The sequence below is a fragment of the Anopheles merus genome, chromosome 2L (assembly GCF_017562075.2).
Source record: "Anopheles merus strain MAF chromosome 2L, AmerM5.1, whole genome shotgun sequence".
NCBI lineage: Eukaryota > Metazoa > Arthropoda > Insecta > Diptera > Culicidae > Anopheles > Anopheles merus.
The window spans coordinates 45592847-45620072 of NC_054083.1; the positions used below are offsets into that span (position 1 = coordinate 45592847).

The 27226-nt window shown below is 46.6% G+C and overlaps 1 protein-coding gene and 2 pseudogenes across 2 annotated transcripts; 2 read left to right on the forward strand and 1 right to left on the reverse strand.

Moving 5' to 3' along the window:
- Nucleotides 1–1961: 1961 nt before the first annotated feature.
- On the forward strand, nt 1962–6629 carry LOC121593825 (annotated as a pseudogene).
- A 607-nt stretch (nt 6630–7236) lies between these two features.
- LOC121593295 lies at nt 7237–8052 on the reverse strand (annotated as a pseudogene).
- Nucleotides 8053–9289: 1237 nt separating this feature from the next.
- LOC121591919 (alpha-tubulin N-acetyltransferase-like) lies at nt 9290–27111 on the forward strand. Of its 2 annotated transcripts, XM_041913001.1 has the most exons (9): nt 9290–9811; nt 12227–12437; nt 18103–18525; nt 20230–20379; nt 20472–20716; nt 21233–21347; nt 21666–21822; nt 25042–25085; nt 26157–27111. In XM_041913001.1, the coding sequence occupies exons 3-9, from the start codon at nt 18419–18421 to the stop codon at nt 26905–26907; spliced, it is 1569 nt and encodes a 522-aa protein (XP_041768935.1). In that variant the 5' UTR covers nt 9290–9811; nt 12227–12437; nt 18103–18418; the 3' UTR covers nt 26908–27111. The 2 variants fall into 2 exon arrangements, with proteins under 2 accessions (XP_041768935.1, XP_041768934.1); XM_041913000.1 differs by lacking the exon at nt 12227–12437.
- The last annotated feature ends 115 nt before the right edge of the window (nt 27112–27226 follow it).

Sequence of the window (27226 nt, forward strand, 5' to 3'; positions counted from 1 at the left end):
TGGTGCTGCTCTGTGACAACCTCGCCGCTTTGAGATGAATTCTTTCACGCTGGTGTCGTCCGCTTTGATGGTCCGCTTTGGTGGGACCTTCTTCAACGGTTCGCTGAGTATTCTAGTCATTCGTTTGGCTCGCCCGCTTGAGGAATGCTTGCCTGGTGGGGGTTTGGGTTTACTATGCGTTTTTATCACACCTGCCCTGCCTTCCTTTGCTGGTGCTGCTACACCTTCAAGCTCCATACAAGTTAGTGCCTTCAGGCCTTCATAAAACTCAAAATCCTTCGACAGATCTTGTTTACTGGCCGGGAGAAGTTTAATGCATTTCTTTGCCTACCACCCTACCAGGCGCTTTCCCCGGCTCGGCGCCGAAAGCATCTCCGGTTCCGGTTCCGAACGACGCCAAAGGACCATCATAAAACACACAGAAAGAGAGAGAGAAAGAGGAGAGAGAGAGAGACAGTGAAAGATAGAGAGACAGCGCCGGGTGGTGCCTTCCTGCTGGTTTTAGTTTTTATGGTACACCTTCCAAGCACCTGTGGCGAAAGAGTCCAACGATTCATACGCAAAAAAAGGACTTTGAAACCGAGATCTTCCCGCTCAGACAGCAACTCTATTGCCATCTGCTTGCCTTGGAACGTCCTTTTTTTTTGGTTGTTGCTGCTGCTACTACTACTGCCCACACCGGACATCCTGGCGCAAGCGTGTGCACACCTTCCCCGATAGAGCGAAAGTGAGCCGGGCAAGCGAAAAGGGCTTTATCAGTGTCGTTAATTTTTATTCATGAAAAACCGCACAAATAATGCTTGCCCCGTTTCTCTCCCGGAACACCGTTTTTCGTTCCGTTTTCTTTGGTAGGTTTTTTTGTGTATGCCTTTAGAATAGCAACATCCTTTGGCTGGCGTGCTAAGGAAGCCTTCCCAGACCGACCGACGGTTTACGGTTTTAATGAACAGCTCTTAAGCTCGGGCTCTTCCAATTTCCGGCTGGCCGGAGAAAAGGGCCCGACTCGTAAAACTTGGGGGGGGGGGGGGGATGGTACAGTTTGTACAATTTTTTGGCACGAGTCTCGGGGTGGGCAAATTAAGAAGAGTCTGAGAATGGTGGTGGTAGACAACTGTGTCGTTTCTTAAATTGCGACCCAAAATTATTCATCATTCACCGAGTGTTTATGTAATTGAAAGTAAATTTTAAGGCTTTTTGGGAGTTTAGAAAAAAACACACAAGCGTCAATTTGAATTGCACTTGCTAAAACCACCCACAAGGCCTGCAAATGCTTCCCACACTTTATGGGGGTTAACAGTATAAACTGGTGCATATAAATCTTCCCTTTTGCCGGAGTGATGTGCATACCTTTTCTGCATCTTAAAATAAACGAACCGGGAGCTTCTGACGCATAGAAATTGACGCATTAAACCACTTTCAAACGAACTCTGCCCGGCCCGGCACGCCAGATGAGGATTCATTTCCATTCCACGAAACACACGGACGAGGGGCGGGGGCCGCCGTAAATGTAGGTCACAACTGCTGACTGCTGCACGTACGATGAGTTTTTACACCAGAGACAAACATACAGCGAGAAGAAAGTCATCGCTGTGGGATGGTAAACCCTGTTTGGCTATTTGTTGATAATTAGGTAAATGTCTTGGGCAGCCTACATGCTTGGGTGAAAGAGAGTGAGAGAGAGATCGCACTGGGAGTGGGTGTTAAATGTGTGAATTTTATGACACATATAACGGAACTCAGGTTCCTCTAACTCTCGTAGTGCAGCGTACTGATGTTTGTCTTCTTTTTTCCCCCTTTTTTATGAACAGGTCATGTGTTGAGAGACACCCTGCTTCTCTGTAAAGCAAACAAGAAGCTGATCGTCTGGCAGTGGTTGTACAACAACACAACGACGACGCGACGACGACGACACGACGACGACGACCGCGGTGCAAAACAGTAGCGGGGAGCATTCACCCGTGGTACAGCCGGCAGCCGCGGTGCCACCGTGCAACCGCCGAAAACGGCGCTCAGCGGCAGCAGCATCATACTGCAACGGCGGCATCGACGCGGGCCCTCGCCGTCAGCGCAATCGGTCGAAAATGTGATAGACCCATCCGCGGACGGACGCTCCGGAACCTCGATCGGGCAGCAGATCGCCAACTACTTTCTGCGCATCCGGCGCAGCCGCTCGTCCCACGCCGTCACACACACGCCGATCCGACCGGTAGCCGGAACCGGACGAACAGTAGCGGTACGGGCCAGCAGCAGCAGCAGCAGCAGCATCATCACCATCACCATCACCACCGTCCAACGTCGTACGGTGGGCAGCTGACGAGCTCGGCAAGCTGCAGCTTCGGCAGTCAGCACGGCGACGGTGACGAGGACGACGAGGACGCGCGCGTGGAGGAGAAGCAGCGGCTGCACCAGACGGTAACCGTGGGCAACAGCACCCAGCCGTCCGCCGGCATGGCCGCCACCGATGGGCAGATCATACTGGCCGCGTCCCGCTTTGCGCCGGACACACCGCCCGCCTACCTGCGCGACTTTGCCAAGTGCGATCTGCCGGCCGTCGGCAAGATCGTGAAGGGCCAGTACTACAGCCTGGGCGTGCCGACCCTATCGAATCCGTCGCTGCAGAGCACGGCCCTGTTTCTCAACGCCGGCCGCAAGTACCAGATCCTCGCGCAGCCGATCAAAATCAAGGAGGGGCGCAAAAACACGCACGTCGGCCCGAAGGTGCTGATACCGGAGACGTACCCGGGGTACTTCGAGCTGCTGAGCGAGGACGGCCGGCGGACGCGCTGCATCGAGAGCGTGCTGGAGCTGTCCCGGCGGCGCAACTTCCGCGTGCTGGTGCGCGAAACGGTGCGCTGCAACCACAACAGCAAGTCGCTGCACGCGGGCGAAATACTCACCACGATCTCAGACAATGGCAAGTACCTGCAGTGCCGCACGTCCAAGGACGAGGTCGTCAGCCTGCCATTAGAAGCCAAAGCGAAGTTTTCCCGATCGCGAAGGAGGACAGCATCAGCGGCGTGCACACGGTGCGCAATCTGCTCAGAAGCGCATGCCGGTGACGGTGCGGCTGGTGCACGGGGCCGCCCCGAAGGGGCTGAAGCAACCGTTCGTGCCCGAGCTGCGGCTGCTCGGGTGCGTGGAGGTCGATCGGATATTCGCGCTGCCGCTGCAGAAGGACATGGATTTGGTGTCGGTGCCGCTGAACGCGAAGATCAAGATACAGCGGGCGAAGAACATGGAGCAGCTGGACCATTTCATCGAGTACTCGCGCTTCCTGGACAAGGCGCAGCGGCTGCTGGTGGATGCGCGCGACCGGCTCCAGATCATCGACCTGAAGCTGACGGACAAGGAGAAGAAGGACTCGGCGAAGGCGGTCGCGGCGCCCAAAAACGATGGCCTCCACCCTGTCCGGGCTGACGGCGAACGGGTACGTGCTGAAGAAGAGCAGCAGCTGTGATTCGAACCGCTACTCGCCCGAGATTGCGAGCGGAAGTGGCGGTGGTGGTGGAGGGGGTGGCAGCCAGAACGGTTCGATCGCGGACGAGTAGACGAGACGACGAGATCGACCAGATCTACGACTACGTGCGCGGGTTGGCCCGCTGCCAAGAATCTGTACAAGTTTGAGGCGATCGAGCCACCGCCACCGGGTGGATCTTCACCGCCGACCGGTGCCACGACGCCACTCTCGAACGTGCGCTCGGGCCGGCGACGCACCAGCACAGCCTCAAGACGGTGGAAAACATGAAGACGGCCCAATCGAACGTCCTGAACAACAAACAACAACAACAATCACTACGACACGAGCAACAACAATTATTGCAACATTATCAAGTACTCCAACACACCCAGCAACAGCCGTCACAGCAGCAGCAGCAGCCGCAGGCGCATCACCACCATCATCATGGCCATCACCATCACAGCCATCATCAGCACACGGCTTCCAACAGTCTCGAGTCATCGTCCAAGCACGCCCTCAACGCCATTAACAACAACAACCATCACAGTGGGCACAGTGCGACTACCACAGGGCCGATCGATCACAAACCGATCCCGCCTCCGATCGAGACGATACCGGGCAAGAAGCTGCCGGAGAAGCGGCAACGACCAACGCTGCCGAAGCTGTACTTCAAGAGCAGCATCGGGATGCATCAGAAGAGTCCTACACCTGGCACGACGCGCGATCAGTCCACTAAGCGGTGGTGGTGCTAATGGAGGCATAGTGCATCATCCGCCGATCGCCATCACGCCCAAGGAGATCGCGGTGGAGCCGCAGAGTCCGCTGTTTCACATCCGGTAAGAAACTTCAGAATTCTCCAAAAAAAAAAAATCCAACTCCTAACTGAGTGGCTTCTCGCTCCATTTCAGATACAAAAGCCTGAGCAGCCTGCAGCTGGCCGCGACCACACCGCAGCAAGACACCCATCCAGTCACACCGATCTCACCCTCGCCGAAGGGCCAGTCGTCCGGCCAGGACAAGAACCATCTGCTCTCCAAGTCGGCCAGTGCGGCGGGGGCCGGCCGGGCGCCCGCGAAGGTACGCTCGACTCGTCGCGCAGCGGTGGCCGTACGTCGGGCGATTCGGGCAAGCTGCCGGAGAAGAAGTCCCGCCGGCTCAGCCGGCGCGCGCCTCTCGAACCTGGTGTGGGATCTGCGGCCCCACAAATCGTCGACCGAAAAGTCCAAGAAGAAGCTGTACCTGCACCAGTTCGACCGGCAGCAGGGTACGCTCTACCTGTAACGTGTGGATGATTTTTTTTTTTGTTCTGTTGTTGTCCAGATTTCCTTCCAGAGTATAGTACGGTTTAGTCAAAGCGATTGATGGCGAGCGCTATGGGATATGTCCAGAGCAGGGGAAATAGGTGGCGTATGTTGTGTGCGAAGAAGATAGGGCATTTTGAAGAAAGAGAGAGAGTGTGAGGAGAGAGAGAGAGAGAGAGAGAGGGAAAACCCCCTCCGGAAACAACACAACAGTTTGTGCGCCCAGCTTTTAAAGTCTTCTCCTTCCAAACTCTACTCCTCCTTCATGAACCTTCTCTTTAGTCGTCTCACAACTCAACTCACTGTGTCTTTCTCACTTGTCCAATGTGATCCATTTGTGTGTGTGTGTGTGTGCGTGTGTGTCTATGTATTGTGTAATAGTAGAATGGATTATAAACAGCAGTTAGTAGTCTAGCTTCCTCTTCCCCCCCAAAGTAGAGGTAGACAGTAGCCGTAGTAGAGTGGCAATGATAGTAGCAGCAGCCGCAGCAGCAGCAGCAGAACGTGTCAATCCACAGATGATTTGCTCGATGTTTAGACACAACACCTACAAGAAAGCAGAAAGGATAGTAGGAGAGGATAGTACAGATCGGCAAACAGTACCGGTCAAATGGCCAGCATCTGCAGTACACGGCACGCTTGTTATTGTTGTTGTTGTTGATCGGGTGCGCTCCACAGGGAGCTGCAAGTAACAAGATTCCAATTGGAAAAGAGCTTCACACAGGGAGGATCGAGTGATTAGTAACGAACGGACGAAAGGCTGGAAATTAGTGTATTAGTAGTAGGGGTTTTTTCTCTCTCTCCCTCTCTCTCTCTCTCTATCTCTTCTTTCTCTTGGTGTTTATTTTTTCCCCCAAATGTTCGATTGTCAAACTTCTTTTTTTTTCAACTCCTCAGTTTAGTTTGCTATTTAATTTTATTTGCCATCGTCGTCGCTAAAGGCTGTGTGTGGTGTTTTGAGAAACGTTTCAGTTTACAAGTTTAGTGAATAGAAGTTTAACGTGTAACGCCGCCCGATTAGGCTCGATTTGGTCGAGCTTTTCCCACTCCTCTTCGGTTGAATTAGGCTTTTCAATTAAGTGATTCGGTTAGAAGGCGCACCATAAAGCGCATACAGTAGTAGTAGTAGTAGTAGTAGTAGTAGTAGTACATTTATACACACTGCCCGGTGCACACGACCGCGAGACCATGGCTTTCCCGCGCGCTTTCCAGTGTGCAAAGGAAGGAAGAGTCCGGACAGGAAGACTCAAACGGACGAACGAACGAACGAACGAACGAACGAACGAATGAAGTATTTGGTGTATGTGTGTGTGTGTGCGTTGTTTTAATTCAGTTTAATTAACAAAATCCCTCTTAATAGACGCCCTGTTTGGGGGCAGCCAACCCCTCCGCGCACACAGGTGCAAGTGCATTTCCGTGTTTGAAAAATCCAAGTTCGCTTGCTAATCGACTTGCAACAGGTGTATGGGGTGTGCAAGTGCATCTTGGCCACCTGTTTGCAAAACAGCAGCAGATGAAATTTTTATTTTTCAACACATAATTTCTCTAGAAAAACAAACACACACTTAAAAACATAAAAAGAGAACCAAAACCACCACAAACCACACAATGTGCGACAATCTGGATACAGTGCGTGTGTTAGGAATGTGTGATTGTGCTTTTTTGTTTTGGATTAGTGTCCCCTTGTTTGTTGTGCTTAAGATTTAGTGCTCTCCCTTTTCATTTCGTCTGCCTCACTGCTCACTACTACTACTAGGTCTGCTTACACTGCTAAGTAATTGATGATGATGATGATGATGATATCCTCACCAGAGTGGTGAGGAGGCAGAACCTTCCACACGCTAGGTGTGCTAGGTGCCGCGCGCTAAGGAACAGTCATTTTTTAGTTCTTAATTTAAGTCACTATGAATTAATCCCCCCCTCGTTCTTTTTAAATAAACAAAAAATGCTCTATCAACAAACGATGCGCGTGAGTGAGTTTTTGTTGCGATGTTTTGTGTAGCGAAAATGCATCCCGAAAGCGTCCTATTCTATGATTTAGTTTTAAGTACTGAGAATCACATTGAAGTACGCATCTTTTAGGGTACTTAAAAAATCACCATAAAAATATACATCACACTGTAAAAGTCAGCTGAGAGACAATGCACTTAAAACATCTCCTCCAACCTATACCGGATTTTATTAAACTGCATATCGTGTATGTGTATCTGGCTAAAGCAAAAGCGACACAACACCGTAACTAATTAATAAAATTTAAAGACGATTTGTTTCCATTAAATTAACACACTAAAATAAAATAAAATAGACAACGATAACAAAACGAACAAGCTATGTGGAGGCATACATAATTCCTTCACCTTCGCACACAAACCATCCTGACTGTCCTCTGGCTGCTCGTTGATGCTGCAAGTAGTAAACAATAAGGGCATTAGTATGCGATGTCGCGCTCTTGCTGTACTTAAACACAATCCACACTTACTAACTCTCGATCAGTACCAGCTTGTTGAAGTAATACTCGCGCGACATCTCCACGTTCTGCATTTGCATCGCTAGTTCGTTAATCTCCGCACTGAGCGCACTGATCCGATCGTTCGTTTTCTCTCCGCCGGCAGCTTGTGCTGTGCAGATAGCATTGCATGATTTGTTATCGATACAAACACTCCTCTAATCCTCAGAAAGCACACATCCAACACTCGCACTTACCTCCCGCAGCATCACCAACTCCACCGCCAGCGGCACCCTTTTGCTCCTCTGCGTGCTTTCGTCCCGCCGACCCGTTCGTGTCACCCGCCCGCTTTACCGGCCGACCAGACGAAACCGGCCGAGCCGAAACCGGGTTGAGCCGTTGGGTCGGCCTGAGGTGCTCGGCGTACCGTACCCCATCGGGGCATTGTTTCTCGCCAGCTGCGGATCGTACTCCTTCCCATCGTAGTTGGCGTCGTAAAAACTTCTTGAACCACTGCAGAAACTCAAAGTTATCCTGAAACCGGCCTTGGCCAACCGATCGATCGGTACGGCTTTGTTCACCTTCATCTGGTTCAGCGCGTTCTGGAACATGCGCAGATTGTTCAGGAAGTCGTGCTCCACGTTCGTGCAGAACTTGACGCGCCTCAGCGCCAGACAGCCCGGAAACAGGACGTCCATCAGCTGACAGTAGGCGGCGCCGGTGCACAGCTCCTCCACCTTCTTAAACTCGGACAGCAGCGTCCGGTTGACCCAGGCCAGCAGCTCGATGCGCGACAAGTTCTCCGTCGTCTGGCCGGTAAAGTGTACGTTGACGGCCATTTCTAATCACACAAACAAAACGAGGACACAAACTAACAACGGCGATGCGCGAGGATTCACGATTCTGTTCTGCAGTGAAACGGGCAAAGCTTGCTGAGGTGTTTTGTGCAGGTCAATGAGACAATGGTGTACTTTATCGTTTGATCGTGGTTAGGTTCAAAGTAAGCAGGTGTATCTCTCTCGCTCTCTCTCTTCTTTCTCTCTCTCTCTCTCTCTCTCTCTCTCTCTCTCTTCTCTCTCTCTCTCTCTCTATCCCGCTCTCGAAACTAATGAAAGTCTGCTGAAAGACTTTTCGACAAGCGATGCTACTACATACTTTCATTGAAGCTCGGTCAGAAATACACGAAAGAAAGAAAATTAATATGATTGTTTATCAATTATGGCATTTAAACAAGCAGTTTTATTAATCAAAAATTCTTTTATTAGTGTTTGAAATTGAATAAAAATAAAATAAAATAATAAAAAACGTGTAGTTTCCCTCCTTGCTTCGCGTACAGCGACCCCTAGTGGTTAATAGCCGAAACTGTGTCGGTTGCGTACGAGAAGTTGCGTGAAAGATTGCGTTTACCAGTACGAGCTCTCGCGTTTTTCGGTGCGTAGCTGCTGAGAGAATTTAGTTCTGCTGCACAATGAGCAAAAAAACTAGTAATGAATAGAATGTTTGAAAAATGTCGAATCTTTCAAACCGCAGTAAGAAGCAGGAGGATAATATCAATTGGCGTCAAAGTATCAGAAAACAAGTTAATTCCTCCCTTGAAGGTAGACTAACAAACTGCTACGAAGCCGGACGTGGTTCTATTCATAGAAGAGATTGTGTTGCTGTGAGTAAAACTAAGCCTAAGATGTTGTTAACTGTTGTTGAACCTAAGAGTAAGATGAAATATTCATAAAAATCTTCCTTTCATCTTTTTGGTAGTGAGAAAATAAGTAAAAAAAATATTTAATGGCTTGAAAAGTTGAGGAAGAAATAGTCAACCATCACAATGCACAATCAATTTAGCAAAGGTTAGTTCACACCAACAAGTGTAGAGATAATGTGGAAGTACTTTTTTTCTAACTAAAACTTCAAGCAGCCAAACATCGAACCGAAAGAGCGCCACAAATGTGACGCACGCCTGTTGCCTGGTGTCGCCTAAAGTTGATCACACACTGTTTTCTCAGCGGAGAGACTCACCTCGCGTAGGGTCTCGCGCTAAGCCTTTCTCACGCTGCTCTTCAGTTTCTCAACAGCGTGAACCGTGCGGACGCAAAGCTAATTCGCTCCCCCCGAAGAAAGCCGCTCAAACATTTCTTGGGAAAATTGTAACTGGTGACTTCCTTTACTCTCTCGTGTGTGTGTGTGTTTGTAGGTGTGTGAGTGTGTGTTTGTGTGTGTCTGTGCTCTGCTAGTCAGCACAGTGTGTGGTACAAGGGAAAATTCGTTCAGTGCGTAAGGCGTGAAAAATCATTCCATTGCCGTTGGGCTTACTCGCTCCCAGCGCTTTGTGGTGCGTTCACGCTCTCGTGTGTCTGTGCTCCGTGACATCATCATCATCACCGTCATCGCCATCATCACCAGCAGCAGCATCATCTGGGCGCGTTTGCATCCATCGGCGGTGGTGTGTAAAAGAGTAGTAGGCCGTGCCGAAGTGACCGGTTGATCAAATCGTGCAGAAGCGTTACGAATTTAGTGAAAAGTTTGTATTTTAGAAAAAACTGTTTTCAACCACCAACACACTACTCACGGGTGAACAAGTGAAGAAGCTGCGGCAGACAAGCGAATCATCTGGTAAGTGCCGTTTTCCTAGCATGCCCTCTTTCATCATCAAATTTTCCTTACACGCGGTAGATATTTTTACCAGTCAAGATGTGTTTAAGTCTTTTCCCTTCTTCTACGAAACACTCAATGACGAAGAGGAAACGGTTTTTGCATACAAAGAAGGAAAGAAATGCCAGACAGTCAGCATTCCTTCCACTCGGGCTCTCCAAACACAGTCCGGCAGCCATGTTCGATTTTTCCTCCCAGCCCACTTGGATGCTGTGCACGGGGTGGAGCAGGCCCATAAACGCGCCTACCGCGGTCTACTTCTTCTCGCCACCTTTTCGGGCTTTTAGGCGTATAAGGCGCCCAGACCTCGTCCTCACGATGAGTATTGATTTTTCCTGCTCGCCAGGAAGAAAACAAGCCCTGCGAGTGCGTGCCTGCTGGAAACTAATTTCACTCTGACAAATGCGAATAGAAATGTCAACTCGCTCGGGTGTTGTCGTCGTTTGATAACTTCCAGCAGTTTTGCCCATTTCATGCCTGTCGCCGCATCTAATTACACTGCAAGTCAGGCCCGTTTGGATGTTCTCGAACCATTCTACCGGGGGCCCCCTCCCCCCACCACCAACCCGGCTAGTAAATGGCCATGTTGGGCTAGCGCGCGCGCCAACGCAGACACTATCGCGGGTTTCTTCCGCAAAACCTTGCGTGTGCTGCCAAATATGGTGATGCGGTTGCTCTTGAAACTGTCGCCGTCCCTTCAGCGCCTGGCAGCGCCGCCCTGCTGTTGACCATCGCTTCACAGCTCCATTCCTGGGCCGGGATGGTGTAACCCCTTTAATGCAAAGTCAGTAGATCGGAAACAGTAGATGACTTGTGCGGGGATGATGCTGACTCGTGCGTTTCGTCACGAGCCAGGGGCGTCATGTTTGGAGTGATCGAGCCAGAGATTTGCTTATTTTGCAGTTGTGTATTTTATTTACATATATTGCTTTCCTTCAAAGCACGGGACGATCGGCGTCTTGGTAAGAGCTCACCGGAGCTTGTTTACCTTGTCGGGGGGGAAGATCACGGAACGATCGAAACGTGTCCGTGTGGGAGAAGTTTCTAGTATGGATGGCGAGACGCTGACTGCATTCTGGAAATGTTTGGAGAGTTTTCGACAGCCATAAAAATGCAAAAAAAAACACCGACTTGAAATGAATTGAATTGATGAATTGAAGGAATTTCTTTGGATTGGAGCTCCTTTAGTCATTACGGCATATGCATCCAAATATGTAATGTATATCTGTCACATTATCAGCGTATTAAACACACATCCTTTAGGTGATTTCTGTGATGAATGTTACGTTATTTAAATTTACCCATATTAAGTATTTTGCCACGTTTCTGGATTTTTTTTGCAAATGCACGATACGTTTTAAGGTCATAATTGAATCGCCATAAACCGAACACCCACGAGAGCCGACGACTAGGACGTCTAACCCACCTTCACACTGGGCGGTTCAATTCGATCGATCGATAAGTCTAGACTCCAGGCACCGATAACACCCACAAAGATATCAAACCGACCTGCAGTTTGTCAGTTTGAGTTCCATTTCTGGTAGTACTATTTCTTTTGCTTCTCAGTCTCTATTTAACAAAAAAAAAACGTCCACAAATGCGTCGTGATGAATCAAAGCAACTCACGGAACAGATGCGTTACCCTCCCGTACCCGTGACCCGGATGGCCTTGGCCTGTTTTGCAATTAAAGCAGCTTTCGGGCCGGGCAGCAGAGAAGATCCTGCATCCGCCTTCCGGTTTACCTCGCGAAGATACACCAAGATCGTGACCCGCATACTACCGCTTACAACCAGTTTGCCGATTCGAGCGATTGTCGTGTTGCAGCGGATGTGGTGGCACACTGATGCTGGTGGTGTTTTGGGGTTATTTTTTATTGCTCTTTCATTCCTGCTGGCCACATAAGCGAAAACTCCCATGACGTAAGCGCAACCTTCGAGCTCAATCAGCGAACGTTTGCGCCAGAATACCGGTTTATGCTTCAATGCGCGGTGTAGTAAGCCATGAACTGACGAGCCAACGGCCACTTCTTTTGTTGATGAATTTGGCAAAAGTACGGTAAAAATGGGTGCGAGATTTTGTTGCATTCGTTCGCGTGGTTACTTTCAAATCTTATGTTTTAGTTTTGGTTAAATGTTTGAGATCATACTTGAAACATTCCTTTCCAATACGTTTTATCTTTTATTTATTTAAAATGATTTAAACAATTGCAAAAAAAAAATACATCTTTTTGCTAACTTTTCTTAGTAGATTATTCTTTTTATTGCTTTTATACAATTAAAAATCTTTCTTTCTCTGAAGACTTTCATTTAACATTTTGGGCAGCATACAATACATTAACCATTCTACATCACAACTCCCTCCCTCATCTAATTCAGACCGATTGCAGTTGTATTAGTGAAGCTGTTATAGACTTCAGAGAGCGAGAAGGAGAGAAGAAAAGAGAGTAAGAGCACGAAAATCAGCTGAAAGCGCATCATCAGATGTGGTGGCGAGTATTGTACGGTCCAAAACAGTTACCTGCTCCAACATTAGATCAGTCGGCGGAAGCTGTGAACATCGTTCGACAGACAAAACATACCGCAACCGGTGAGTGGTTGGGAAAGTGCAACAAAGGGGGTGGAAAGGTATGGAGAGTAGAGGGTAGAAGGGTGGCTCTCGCCCTTTTTGTGTACGATTGGAGTATTGGAGAGTGCGATTCCCTCTTGTTTGGGGATTGTTTTTTGTAGTACCACTACCATCATTAACGCTCTCCGCAAAGCACACACACAAGCGATACAATGGACAATTAGAAGGAGAAAGAGAGAGATGGAAAGGAGAAGAGAGAGAGAGAGAATGTGTGTAGGCATTAGCAAAAATTGTTTGAAGAGACAGAAGAGCGCTCCATAAAATCGCATGGAGCAGATGGGAATGTATTTCGCTCTAACAATCTCACGGGTGCTCCATCAAAGTTGGAGTGCTCTCTTTCTCTCTCTCTCTAATTCAAGAAACCATACGAGATGTATGGGATAGTGGGGGCAACGGGTGATACTTTTTTAGATGGCTCATACATTTGTTGAACGATGCACTTTGTAGTATTAAAAATGATATTTCTTTATATTAAATTTATGTGGATCAGTTAAAAAATAATGTTTATAAAATATAAATAATTGCTTTGGTTCACAAGGCAAAGTTGTTCGTTCGGTTGTGGTGTTGTTTATTTTAATAGAATTGAATTTAATTGAATTGAATTTAATAGAATTTCCTTTCATTTTCAATCTTCTTTCAACATAACAACTAACAACTATGAACTGGATCAATCTCGCACAAAAAAATAAATTGTAAGCAAATACACTCAAAAAAATGGCAAGAAAAGAGAGTCTCCTTTGTGCCCACGCTCCCTATATACACCACGTCAAACCGCGTTGAATGCGGCGCACTAGTTTTTTCGCTCAAATCGTGTTGAACGTCCCAGACGGAAAGGTTTGTACTTCGTCGCGAGCACACGGGCTCACCGTGTATTAGAAGCGCCATAGTGGAATTTTAGTGTGCTACACCTTTGTGCTACAGATGCTTGTAGCCTTTTTTTCTGTGAAGCCTTGTGAGCCATGGACCGCAAGAGTGTGTTGTGAACAGTGAAGTGATTGTTACTTTATCGTAATTTTGTTTGAACAGGAAGATAAGCGGATTTTAAAAGCAAAATGAAACGACAAATGCAAATGCACCGCAAAAACCACTCAATTACCTCGTGACGGTGTGTGTGTGTGTGAGTGTACGCAAGCACGCTAATGTGTTGGAGTGTTGAACCAGTGGGTGTTAGTGATGCGGCACGCCGTACTGCTTTCGCTGGTGTTGTTGCCACAACAACCAACAACAACCAGGCAGGAGGCGCTGGAAAAGTCGCTCAAGACGTTTTTTTAAGTTGGTGGAAAAATCGGTTCCTTCCCTCAGAAGTCGTCCTACATTTCGGTGTCCCACCCTGAGGGATAGAGGGAAAATAACGCTTCGAAGTTGGAATTTTTATGTGTTTGAATGTTGTGCTCCCTTTTTTGCGCTCGGTAGTGTTGTCTCTAACGAAATGTTTGGTGTGGTTGTTGGTGTGGTTAGTGCGCAAGGGTTTCACAGAAGGGACGCCCAATAGCGCCCGGTTGCCGTCGGAATGGTCTGGGTTGTTGTTATTTCGTACCGGGGGTACATGGTCCCTTTTGCGGTTTCACGCCCGGGTGTATCGGGTTTCAATCACCAAGCCGCGGGGCGACCAGGCAACGACCAGGGAACGAATCCTCGTGACTCATACAACCGGAGTGGGTCTTGTTGGGTTTGTTGGATCAAATAAATATGAACCACTGTTGGCTCCGTTGCCCCTTACTTTGTGTGCGGTGACTCACGTACCTTCAGACGGTTGGACGGGATTTATCCAACCGAAAGGAACGTGCCGGACCGAGTCGTCGTCATTACGTCTGCGACACACGCGAGAAGTCATGCATATTGGGGTGGCTCCCAATAGCTATAAATCTTTCTCTTTCATGCCAGACGAATCGCTAGATTGTTGATTTGGGAGTGTGTTAATGTGGCGGATTGCGTTTTGCGAATATTGTCCCCATTCCCCATCCGTATGGTTTGGTTTTCTAGGCTCCACGTCAACTGCTGCAAACTTTGTGCGGAAAGGTGACAGACGTAGCAATGCGAAAAAAAAAACAACCAAAATAAACAGGCAAACAACCAACCGGCACCACCGTCCGTTATCTCGTCTGAAATTCCATGCCACCGTTATCATGCCGTGCTCTGTGCCGTGGTCGTTGGGGAAGTGCGCGAGCGCGTTATATTTATCGAGCCTCTCCTTCCAATGCCCTTGATGCATCACCAATGAGAGTGGTATAAAAATAAAAAAAAAAACTCATATGCAGTTTCTTGAACAACCGTTCTCCCATTGCCCGCGTTTCAGCTTTTTCCCCTGGACTAGGGCAGAGAAAAATAGGCTTTTTCCGACTGCCGTGCCTTTTTACCGTTGCGGGGAATGAGTTGGGAACGCGTGGCGTGCAATATAGTAGCAGCAGCAGCGGAGAAACTGCGCCTTCGCCCCACCGGTATTGAGTACGGTAAAGATTATAATAGACCGCACGGTTGAATGTAATTAAGATCTTGGGAGGGTGGAAAATAACAAACAAAAAGGTAAACACAACTACCGCCAGCTGTGTAGCTTCTTCTTTCACTCCACTGATATGCTCCAACGCCAGATCGGTTTACGATTAATGAACACACACACAACACAGACAGTGGTACGGAAGGTAGGAAAGGTTGTAAAAGAAAATTTACTACACACGCTTTCACTTTTCACCGACCTTATCTTTGGATGATTTGATTGTGATTTGCAAGGCATCATCAAGCGAACCTTTTCTCCTATTATTTATTTATTACCATGAAAAGAGATTAATTGCTAACAGTGTGTCATTCAACTCGTAGCAGTGAAGAAGATGTAGGCTCCGTAAGAAGAAGTTCTCACTGAATGCTACAACCAACCAATCAGACACGTATGCAGATTGCTGAATGCTTCTTGAGATATGTCTGAAGTAGGAGCTGGGAGTGTGCTGAATGTTGGTCAAGTGGAAAATGTCTTCTCCTCTGCGGGTTGTGCTTTAGATACTATCGACCACTGAAGTGGAATGAACCCACATCTAGTGTAACCTTAGGCGCTGTAACAACCTCCTCAAGTACTCGTCGTGGCATGTCTTCATCGTCTTTCGCCTTCTCGATCAAGTGCTATTCACAGTGCACTTAATGCATCGTCTAATAAACCGCCGTTTCGGCATCGGCATCAAATCCGGAAGCTGTGCAGCCAGCTGGAACACGCGCCAGCCTTACAAGGTAGCGTTCAGGTCAGGTGCTGCAGTCGGAAACGACAAGCGTAAACACACAAGACGACAGGTTGGTTTCCATGCCGGTCATGCCCGAACGCACAAGACGTTACGAATCGCTGGCCAAAGACAAGTAGTAGCAGTCGATAGATCAGATTTGAGCGGATCTGAATGGCAAACGCTACACAACCGGGGACCGTTGAATGTCAATCAATAGGCAATGGCTTCCGGAAAAATAGATCCTCTGATAGCTATGGTTGGAAGTGGTATCATGACTTTTCTATGCTACACATCACACTCCATGCAGACAGCAACCTCAATTGTCTGGATTGCTTTTATTTGGGAATTGGGATTGGGTTGAAGTTCGACTCGAAATGGTGTGACCCCTCCTCTGTGGAAGCTTCAAGTGTTGAACTTCTGTTCTGTGCCCGAATTGTGACCTCCTTTTTTTCTTGTTCCTGACGCAATCCGGAACTAGACTAGCAGCACGAATTCTGACGAGTTGCTAGTTCTAGCCAACCAAAGACAACTCAGCTCCAAATGCCACAATGATGCAGTAGGTTTATTCATCCACGCAAGCAAGTAGCGCAACAAAACAGTCCCCCCTTACCAACAGACCCCAGCGCATTTATGTCATCATTTGCTTGGTAGTCGGCAAGTCGGCGACTTATTTGGACGTGATTTTATTTCCAGCTGCGGTGCGAAACTAATTAACATATCCATCACCATCGATCCGTGCTCATCGTGGGGAGGTTGTGAAGTAACGTTTCTTACCGCACGTTACGTGTATTCCTTCAAAAAATCCGCCAGCAAGTCTATCGATCGCAGTGCTGGGGGAGCTACTGCAAAGAACCTTTATTGGTGTGGGTGCCGAACAAACAAAAAAAAAACATCGTAGGATCGATTAATGAAAGTAGTAAAAATGTCCTTCGCATAGGGTAAGGAAAGGATTTCACTTCAGGTCACCCACCCCTAAAGGTGTTGAGGAAAAAAACAACGATAGGGGAAATATAGCATGACTCCTTCAACTTGACTCGTTGGGGAGTGCTCGACTGCTAAGACGGAGCTACTAGATTCCTCCTTCAACTTGATCCTGAAACTTGTTCGGTTGGTTTCCTATTAGAAATATGAATTTGTATTTTCTAGCATTTAAGCCCTCTTGGAGTATCGTTTATTTCATTGATTTCCACCAAATGTTTAATGCAATTTTAGTTTTCATTTTAGAGAAACACAATTTCTACTATACCCCGTACCAGATGAAAGTTGAATTAATTTCCTTTCTCTACTTGCCCTACCTTTTTTGCGGTGATCCCTCGATGTCCCTCGGCCATCGAACGAGTTCAAGTTCGCGTTTCCCGATTTGTGCATTTCGTGCTCGTTCGTGTGGAAATTATTGCATCATGTCGGCTGCGGCCGGCTACAGGCATCGATGACCGCAGGTGCTACGCTATAACAAACTTTCCCTTTTACTTTGCGCCGTTTTCAATGTTCCACCGCGCGAACGCAAGCTCGAATCGAATGGTGTGTAATTGAAAAATGCATTGAATTTTAAAGCAGAATGAGGGAAAAGAAAAGGAGTCTCACGAACAGCACGATGGATGAGTTTATCAGATAAAAGGAAGAGTGGTGGAAGAAATGGGATGAATGCTTAATCGATCCTGTCATTAGCCAACTTCCAATAGAGCTTGAATGCGAGCGAGTCAACACAATTATTCGGGAAAATTATGCTTGTTTTTTTGGGATTGGGATTTGTGATTGATCCATTGTGGCGGCCTTATTAGTGGGGTGATTTTGTAATACATTCCCCCCGTTGATCCACCGGACCAAACTGGATCAACCAAACTCTGGAGAGCGTTCCGAAAAAGAAAGCAAAAAAAAAGCTCTCACTGCCTTCCCTTCACTCATAATATCACTCGTATCACGTTTGAATTGATGGCTTAAATATTCATGAATGTCACCCTTTGCTGGGAAAGGTGGACGACGCGTTATGTGTGTGGTGGGCATGGAAAAACGGGTCAATGGACGGGTGTGCGATGTTGTGGCTCTCTTTCTTCCGCAAATGATGAAAAGCCAACGGACCGAAAGCCACAAACACACGCTCCCGTGGTGGGTCCGATGCCGGTGGTGCCTACCTGTCGTAAAGTCAGCGAAATGTAACGTAGCCAAGGTTGTGGGGGGGTTTTGTTGCTGGACAAACGGCAAAGAAGGGCTGTGGCACCGGAGCAAGGGAAAGAAAGTGGAAAGGAAAACTCATTTTTCTAAGCTTAATAACATTTACGATGTTTTTTCTACTCCATTTTCATTTCCATTTGCCTTTGCCTTACCCTGCACAGAGTTAAGATGTGGGTGTAGTAGAGAGAAGAGTTGATTTTCTCATTTCCCGATGTGTTTTTTTTCTTTTCCTTTTCTTTGCATTTCAGTTTCAATTTGTCGTCGTTAAGTGGGGAAAGAATTTATTCTCCTCCCAGCACGAAGTATTAGGACGGAGGTTCGCCCGGAAGCTACAGGCGCTCAACGACATCGCAAACGAACGGAGTGCAATCATTTGTGATATTAATATTTACCTATTTATTACTACTGCAAAGCTCTGCTGGTCTAACTGGCCTCTAGTGAGCCGCGACGGTGTTCGATTGTTGGCAGTGTGTTGTGAAGTTAGCGTGAAGTGATATTGTAACGAAATCGGTGACTAATTGTGTAACAAAACAAAACAAACAAACAAAAAACCATTCCAAAATCATGGAGTTCCGCTTCAACATGCATCCCCTGTTCCGGGCACGGATTGTTCGGATAAATAACTCGCTGCTGCCGACCGGCTTCGTTGCACAGTCCCGCCGCGTTGCACTGTAAGTAGTCATTTTTTGAAATATCCCGATTTTTTATTACATTTTTTGTTTGGTGACTGCCTTTCTCACGGTTTAGTTTCACGTCACAAACAACAAATCGGCAAAAATTAGTTTCAATGCTTACTACCAAATTTAGCGCCCCGCGTCGTGGCCAGCAAGTCATTAGTCTTTTATATTCTCGGAACGGAAAGTTAAGCCATTCAATTTTATTACACAATTTTATTCCACTTCCTTCGTTGCTGTTGACAATTGTGTCGATAGCTGCTGTGTTTCCCTTGCTTTTGCTGTGTCCACCTTTCGTGTGAGAATAATGGCAAAAATTATAAGCTATTAGCGAAATTTGTCCGCTTTCTGTTCCGCTGTTTTCGCGTGCCAAAAATGTGGTAAAATTTATTGCTCTATTGTTACGATCGTTTGCTCTTTTTTTCTCAGTTTTTGTGTGTTTTTTATGTTCCTGTGTTTTCTATTCCTTTTGCTAAACCCAGGCCCAGGAAAATTGCAAAAGTGAAGTTATTTTAAAAGCATTTGGTGTTGGGCTTAAGACAGTTTAGATGGCTTATAGAAATCATGTTATGCTACAGTGAGATTCCCGATCAAGACCAGCTGAAGCCAGTTTAGTATCCAAAAAAATATAAAAATATTATAAATACGTTTGCGTAGTTAACTGATCTCAATTTGATCTCAATTTTGAAGGAGATCTTCCATTTTTTTAAAGGACAAACTCTTGGGGGCGCCCCTTGTGGCAAAATGTGCAAATTATAATGGTGGAAAGCAATAAATAACCACTTTATGAAGATAGCCACTTTAAAATATTCAACTTGAACCACTACAACCACCAAAACTGCCATTAAATTGAATCAAATAAAGCCCAAATCAGTATTCGGGTCATTTTTAGTTTCTCATTTTCTTAGGTACACTCTCAATCCTATTCTCACTAGCCTCAACTACCCCCAAAATGTCCTAGTGATTATCATTTTTATTGCCATAATTATTGCACATTAAATCTTGTTTGGTCCCCAAAAAAACACCATGAAACAACCATCGTCCCGAGTCCAAACCAAGGCACCATTACTCAGAGCACAACTCCTTTCACACAACGCTGCCCTGTGCACAGAGTTTAAACACGTGTTTGTGACCATTTTTGCCCACTTCCAAAATTAGCGAAACCATTAATCATACCCGGGTGGAGCATCTAGGTGTGTCTGGGAAGGGGTTTCCTTGCTTTTTTTTTTGGATTTTGTTGGCTCTGTGTAGCATCACGTCAACACCTTGTTTTGTTCGTGCGGAAGCTCAACACCTCGGGCACCCCGCGGTACTGTTTGGTAGTGTTGATGAGCATTAGCATGCGACGGGTGTTTCCGACACAAGCAGCAGCAGCAGCAGCAGCAGCAGCAGTCCATCATGTATTAGATCACGATCAGTATTTTTCGTTGTTGTTTCGATTGAAAACTGTGCCGGTGTGTGTCGGTGCAAGGTGGCAAATGATTTATGGCCGGAAGGAAAGGTGTTGTTAGTTTTTCCCTTGCCCACGATCCTGTCCAAAACAAGCGAAAGGCGATCAAAATTCGATTAACACTCTCTTCCGTCCGCTGGTGTGTAATTATGCTATGCACTATGCTCTTTTTGTTGCTGATTTATCGACAAAATAATTCCTTTTTGCCCTTTACATTCTCTTTTTATGTGTTTTTGTTTTTTTTTTTGCAGCGATGCCACGGCACAGATTTCGGAGATCATTAACACGATCGGCTCGATGTCGGCACAGGCACAGGGGCTTTCCGTTCCGGTAACGACCGCCCAAAAGCTGCGCAACTCGGACCATCACATCTATCTGATGTTTGAATCGAACGACAGAAAGTAAGTTGCTCCCGGATAGCTTTCAATCATTTTCCCTTTCCAAAGGATTGCTTATAAACCTTCACTTCATGATCCTTTTTTTCTTCTTTTAGTGGTTTCGTCGTCGGCATACTGAAGGTGGGCCGCAAATCGCTGTACGTGTTTGATCCGTCCGGCGAGACGGTCAACGTGACGGCACCGTGTGTGCTCGACTTTTACGTGCACGAGTCCCGCCAGCGCGGCGGTCTTGGGCGCGAACTGTTTGAGCATATGCTGCGGGAGGAAAACATACAGCCGGACGAGCTGGCGATCGATCGGCCGTCCGAGAAGTTGCTCGGTTTCCTGCAGAAGCATTACGGTAAGGGCGCGCTGTAGGGTGTAACCGACGCCACGGATAAGGTCGACGTGCGTGATTTGTTCGCGGGCGAAGTGGCCACCGCGATGGTCCTTTGGTTCCGCACGCTTCTCCGATAACTGAGGGAGTGGAGTGGTGTTGTAGGTTGTGCTATAGGTAGGCTTTGGAGGAGCACATCACCTCTGATGGATGGTGTTTAAATCACGCGATTTCGCTGCACTGCGCTACCGGCGGCACGCGAAAGGAGCGTGCAGCGTGCGATTGGAATGGAATAAGTGCTTGCAGTGATAGCTCACGTCCTTACTAGAGGGTTAGGGATAGAGGAAAATAGATGTAAAAAGGAATATATCGTTTAAAAATATCCAGAATTTATAACTATCCATTAGCCATACATTTACAAGGAAACAAGACTCAGAAATTCAAAGAAAACTTCAAGAATTCATATAGACATTCAGATTTTTATGATCATAGCTTGCTTCTTGTACTGAACGACTTCTACTCTGCTCTATTCCCACACAGGACTGTCCAAGAAGATTCCACAGATGAACAACTTTGTCGTGTATGAAGGCTTCTTTGCCAGCAAGGCCCAAAACTCGACCGACATCGATGGTCGTCGCATGCACATCACTGCTAGGTAAGTTTTGAAGAGCTGAAGCACTCTGCCTAAACCACCGTCTAACAAATTCTGTTGGATAACTCATAGGCTTCATGAGAAGAGTAGGACACTAAACGGACGGGCGCAATGGGTGTGGTAGCGGGCACTACCTTTAACATCCGACTAGCAAAACCTGTTTGCAATACTAATGCTAATCCACTTCTCAATATTCATCTTTTTCTCTTCACACTTCTGTAACCTCCTGTAACCCAATCCTTTCTTATCCTTACAAACACATCCTCAACACATACAAACAATACACACACATCTGCCAAAATGCACCACCGGCTGTCACAGTCCTAACACGAACCTGTTCGGGCCAACGTTTACCACGACGGAGGAGAGGCGTCGTTCCACCTCGCAGACCCGAACGAACGTCGCGCCGATGCCGATCATTGCCCAACCGCCGGTCGGTCGCTATGCGGCCAAGCGGCCAACATGCAGCATGGCACAGGTAAATTACTTTTCCAGCCTGGTTGGTAAAATGAGCTTTCCCGAGGAAAACATGGCGAACGGACACAGTATCCGTTTTTTTTGTAAGGATGTAATTGTCGCGTGTACACGTGCCGGAAAATTTGCATTTTTAACCCCTTTTGATGCTTCGCTTGTGCTAAATATTTCTATTTCAAACAGCTTTTCTGTGTGTATGTGTGTGACATTAATCGGGACATTAAAAATGCAAGAAATTAGATTTTATCACCTGTCAGGGGGAGAAAAACGACAAAGGAATGTAACATTCCGGCTGCTTATATGTTGCGTGCCTTTCGAATCAACGTGAAACTCTGAAGTTTTAGTTTTATTTCTTTACTTTTGCTTTAAAGCAGGGTGAAATTCTTGGAAGGAATGGAACAATATCTTTCCCTCATAGTTGGAAATTACTGTCATAGCGTTTGGGGTGAAATTGTTGCATGTTTAATGTAACTGTTTGCAATCACGCCAACAAACTGTGTGGTATGTGGGAAGAAATTCTGTATTGTTTCTTCGCCGGCCAGCAAAGCACCTTATGGAACTGTCGTGAAAGTGATGAAGAACAATTTAGGCAAATAGTTCATGGACAATTTCCGAGTGTGCACAGTTTTGTTTAGTTCAGGTGTTGGGGCTCTGGTCCCAGTTCTTTGTTTGGTTTGCTTCCAATAATGAGGAATTTCAGGAAAATTCTTTAGAAATTAACATTACGAGGTCCTATTTTGGTGTTACTGCAAACTTGGACCTCGCAACATAAAGTTAGTATCGTACAATTCGAATTGTTTCAGTTGGTATGGATTGGTTATTGAGCTTACTTAAAGTCCCTAAAGTTTGCATGAACACCAACAAACCTTAGCAGTGCTGAGAAGATATCTTATACCAATTGCTCTAAGATCTTTTATCAAGATCGTTGTCTGGCAGATCTACATTTCTTTAAATGCAAGTCTGCAGTTCTATGTTATGATGTGTAGTTTACTGCTATATCTGCAATATCTTCAAGATCTGGTATAAAAATTAACAAAATCATGTTATTCTACGTTCAAAGAATGTCAGATCTTAATTGTTGGTCTCTTAGATACTCCCCAATTGACATTTTCGAGCACGTATAACCGGGAATTTGAATTCCCTTAAACTGGAGCCTTAAACTTCCTTGAAACTGCACCAGTTTCAGGAAATTTAGAAAAAAATCCTGTAAAATCAACTGTTATGCGACTTTTTTTTTTTGCTTTCTTCCAAATTCGATCGGAAATTATGTTTCCTATCGTTATTGTGGGTCATGTTGCCATTTTATACTTCAATAGTATCGAATTTTTTATAAAACAACGTCACACAAAATTCGATTTTGTTTTTCATGAAAAATCAAAGCTACGAATTTAAATGAGCTCGACGGCATAGTCCATCGATAGAAGAGAGTCTAATTTACGAACACGCCAAATCTTAGCGCTTTCAACACACTTGATCACTCACAAATCCACAATTTCAGGCGTATCGAATACTAATCGAGCAGATATGGAAAAACATTATCGAGCAAATGTCACTTGGGTCCTTATCTACCCGTTTAGGTAGTTTCCTCATGTTTCTCCCTTGAAGGTTTGCCTTACAAAGGCATCACTGTGTTGTAAAATTGCATATCAATACTGATAAATCATCACTTTGTAATGATCTGATTGCTTCATCGTTTATGCAAACACCAACACCAACCACGCCTGCTGCTGTCACGGCAATCGATTACACATGCCTCCGGCCTCTTCCGGCAGGACGTCCGCCTAGTTGCATTTCAATTAAACGCCCACTAATCCCCGGCCGGCAGTGTTTCGCATGCATCCGATAGTCTAACTACTGCCCAGCGTCAGCGTACCAATGGCCATGTTGGTGGTAATAAATCTTTGCGCTCCTTTTTCCCTTTGCTTTCCTTTCCAAAACAACCTTCCAAGGACGCGTTCGCTTTACAGTACTCGTTATCGTGCGGCGGGCGCACGGTTTGCGGAACTGCTCGTGCTAACTTAGGTGTGAACTGTGGCCGCAAGACTGCATCGACTTTGCGATAGGATCAGATCGGATACATGCAAAGCAAGCAAACATGGCACATACACAGACACACACACACACTGCTTGCAATTTACTTGTGCAAAGTGTGATGGTTCAAAGGAAAAGAAAATTACCACTTTTTGCTTGGATCGTTAATAGGAACTCCTCGTACGTTATGCGAAGGTTCTTGATTTGCCCGATTGATTGCTCAGTTTTTGTGGAGCAGGGCAAGCTATCCTCCTGATCCCTGGCCTTTTGCGCGGAATTGCTTCAGGTCAGGAAACATTTCTTTGATTTGCGATGGCAACCAGTTATGTCCTTGATTGCGCGGTTGCACATTTTCTTGATCGTTTGTTGTGGTCCAATTTTGAAGAAACTCCTGCACCCTTTGCTGGAGCTCTCCCGTACAACTACCCACAATCATGCAATCTAACCGCCGTTGGTCAGTTTTTCACGCAAATGATCATTTTTAAAGTAGTTGGCCTCATTTCTTGGCTCGATTGTAAAATACACTGCGAACGCTTTCACGCAAACGCCAAACTGGACGCTTGATGGTTGTTTCTGAAGGAACCTAGTTTTCCCACACGCAACCAGGGAGGAGCAGCAGTGCAGTGCGATGGTGTGCAGCTTGTGTTTTTAAAGCCATTTAACTTTAAAAAGCATGTCACAAATGTGGACCACGAGACACACGATTCTCACTTTCAGCGGGAACATTGGTAATGGGTCACGCGAACGGTGTGTTCTACTATGCCTTGTGCCCGCCACCGTGTTAGCTGCATTTTCATTGTCAATTTCGGAACGTTTGAATATTCGTTATGAATTAATTAGCCGCAGGTGGAGAAGGCTTCTAACAGCTTCTCATTTTTTTTTTCGGTTTATGCTTGTTGCTAACTGCTTTTTTGTCAAAACTAAACCAAACAATAGGTGCAAAATGTCGTAACGCAATTATAGTACCATGCAGATTGCAGCATTTTAGGCGGTTTGTCACGCATACTGGATACAGCATTTAAATCCGCCCCAAGGTATGCAATTTGCATCACCATTTCGTCTTAATTTAGCACTGCAAAGTTTCCCCAATTGAAAAAAAATTTGTTTTGTGTTTGTGTTCTAAATACAATCATTTTAACATTTTTCTATTTATATTCGCAATAAATTATAATTAATATCCTTTTTTTTACAGATAATTCACAACAGCCCCACAACAGTTTCTACGGAACCGAACAGGTAATATTCAATTTTTGGGCATCTTTACAACGATTCTCGATAAAAGAGCAACAATGTACCCCCTGCTACCTAAAAAAAACACCACCATTACGGTAGCTTATTTAGCAAACAAAAGATCATCAGCTTACATGCACGCTTTTGTCTTTCGTTTCAAACAGTTGTTTCCCTTCTCTGTTCATTATTTACCCCATTTGTTTGATTTTGTTTGTTTTATACATGTTTTTTTTTATTTATTTATTTCTTTCCAGCAATTTTACCTAAAAAAAACACTCACCCAAAGGCCGGAGGTCACTGATTGGCTTGTAATGTATGTCTTTGGTTTGTCCCTACCCCCCCAATGATGGTTCGTGTATTAAAATTCGTCTAGGTCTTTGCGAAATCTAGCCACACTGCGATACCTGCGTACTCTAATATCGTGTTAAGCACCAGTAGCAATTAATGTACCGTGTCTAAATTAAATCTTCCCCGGTCGAAGCAGGATTTACTTTAAGTTGTACGGCCCTTTGCCCCTAATATTAAGCTCACTGTATTCGTTCGTCGTCTTCGGATCTGCTTTGCAGAAAGTTTATAAAATGTTGAAAGTAATTTATTAAACTCCCAAGTGCAATTCCTGTTCAGGCAGGGTTCGGTTCCGTTCAAGTGTTGTGTTTGTGTACGCGTAAAAATTGTTGTGCCGAGCTGTGGCCAACAGCACCCCACGGCAGAGCAACACAGAATAAAATCGCACATTGTTCGCTTGTTACGCAAAGTGTCTGTTTTCTTTTCTCTTCCCTTCCTATTGTGTGTGTTTTGTATATCGTTTGTTTAATTAAAGGTTTCGTTTTTGCTCGTTTAAGGATGTGTTTTGTATTACCATTTGAAGTGTGTTGCTCATCAACCGCAGGCAGCTCTTCCTTTTCCGCTTAGAGTAGTGCAAAAGTAGTGACTTTGTAGCTGGGTAGCGTGGTTTGGTAGCGCACTATGACTGGAATTGGTTTTTTTCGCTTTCTCTCTCTCTTCCTTTTCTTTTCCTTCTCTGTCCTTCTCTTTCCTGTGGCAAATGTTTCCTTTTCCCACCTCCCCGTTTTCTAGCACCGCTAACGCTAACGCTAATGCTGCTAATGGACACGCTGCCGGTAACGGTAGCAATGGGCATGAGGCCGAGGACGATGCCGCTCATCAGCACCGGTACGAGACGGACTCGATCGAGGGCGGCGGCGGCGACGGTGGCGTCGGCGAGGAGCAGGAGCTCGATCAACGGTTGGCCGACGAGATGGAGCGCTGCGTCGAGCTCGGTGCCGGTGGTGATGAGCCGGACGCCTCGCGCTACACGCCGCACCACGGGCTGGAGGTCAAGTTTGCCGACCAGCCGGAAACGCTACCGTACGACGATATGCCCGAGCCCGGTCCCGACCCGGATCCGTACGATTTCCATCCGCACCATCTCGAGCTGCACGACGACACGGAGGGTGGTGGTGGTGGTGGCTCGCACCGGGACCAGTCCTTATCGCCTCAATCTGTCAGCCAGCAGGCGTCGCCGGTGCATCCGGCCGGCAGCGACTACGGCGTGCTGGGCAGCAGGAAGCCGGCCCGCTACACCAAGCAGAACACCGGGCTGAAGAACATCTCGTTCGGCGTCGGGGCGGCGGTCATGCCGAGCGGCAAGATGGAGTTCGACCAGGAGGAGAACGAGGGCTTCGGCTCGGTCAAGATCAACCGGCCGATCGGGAAGTCGGGCACGCGGGGCAGCCTGCACGATGACAACGAGTCGGTGCACTCGAACGGCAGCCAGCCGGGTGGGGGCCACTTTGATCTCAAGTTTTACCACAACAAGCTGTGGTAAAGTAATGGTTACCGATGGGGATGGCGAAGAATGGTGTGGCGTGGTTTGCAGTGAAGTAGCCTGCTCACAGTAGATCCTAAAGAGAGAGAGAGAGAGTGAAAGTAAAGAAGTAGTTAGAAGAGTGGTTGGTAAAAAGCACAAATGCTAAGATCGAACCGATTGTAATGGTTAGCAGATGATCTTCCTGATAGCTTCCTGCTGCTTTCCCCCGAATTGTTTTGCGCTTCGTGTAGGGGTGGGGGTGGGGGGGGGGAAAGCATCCCACGTGTTACCGAGATTGTTTGTTTCGTTAAGTTGTTGGCTTTTTTGTGGGTGTAGA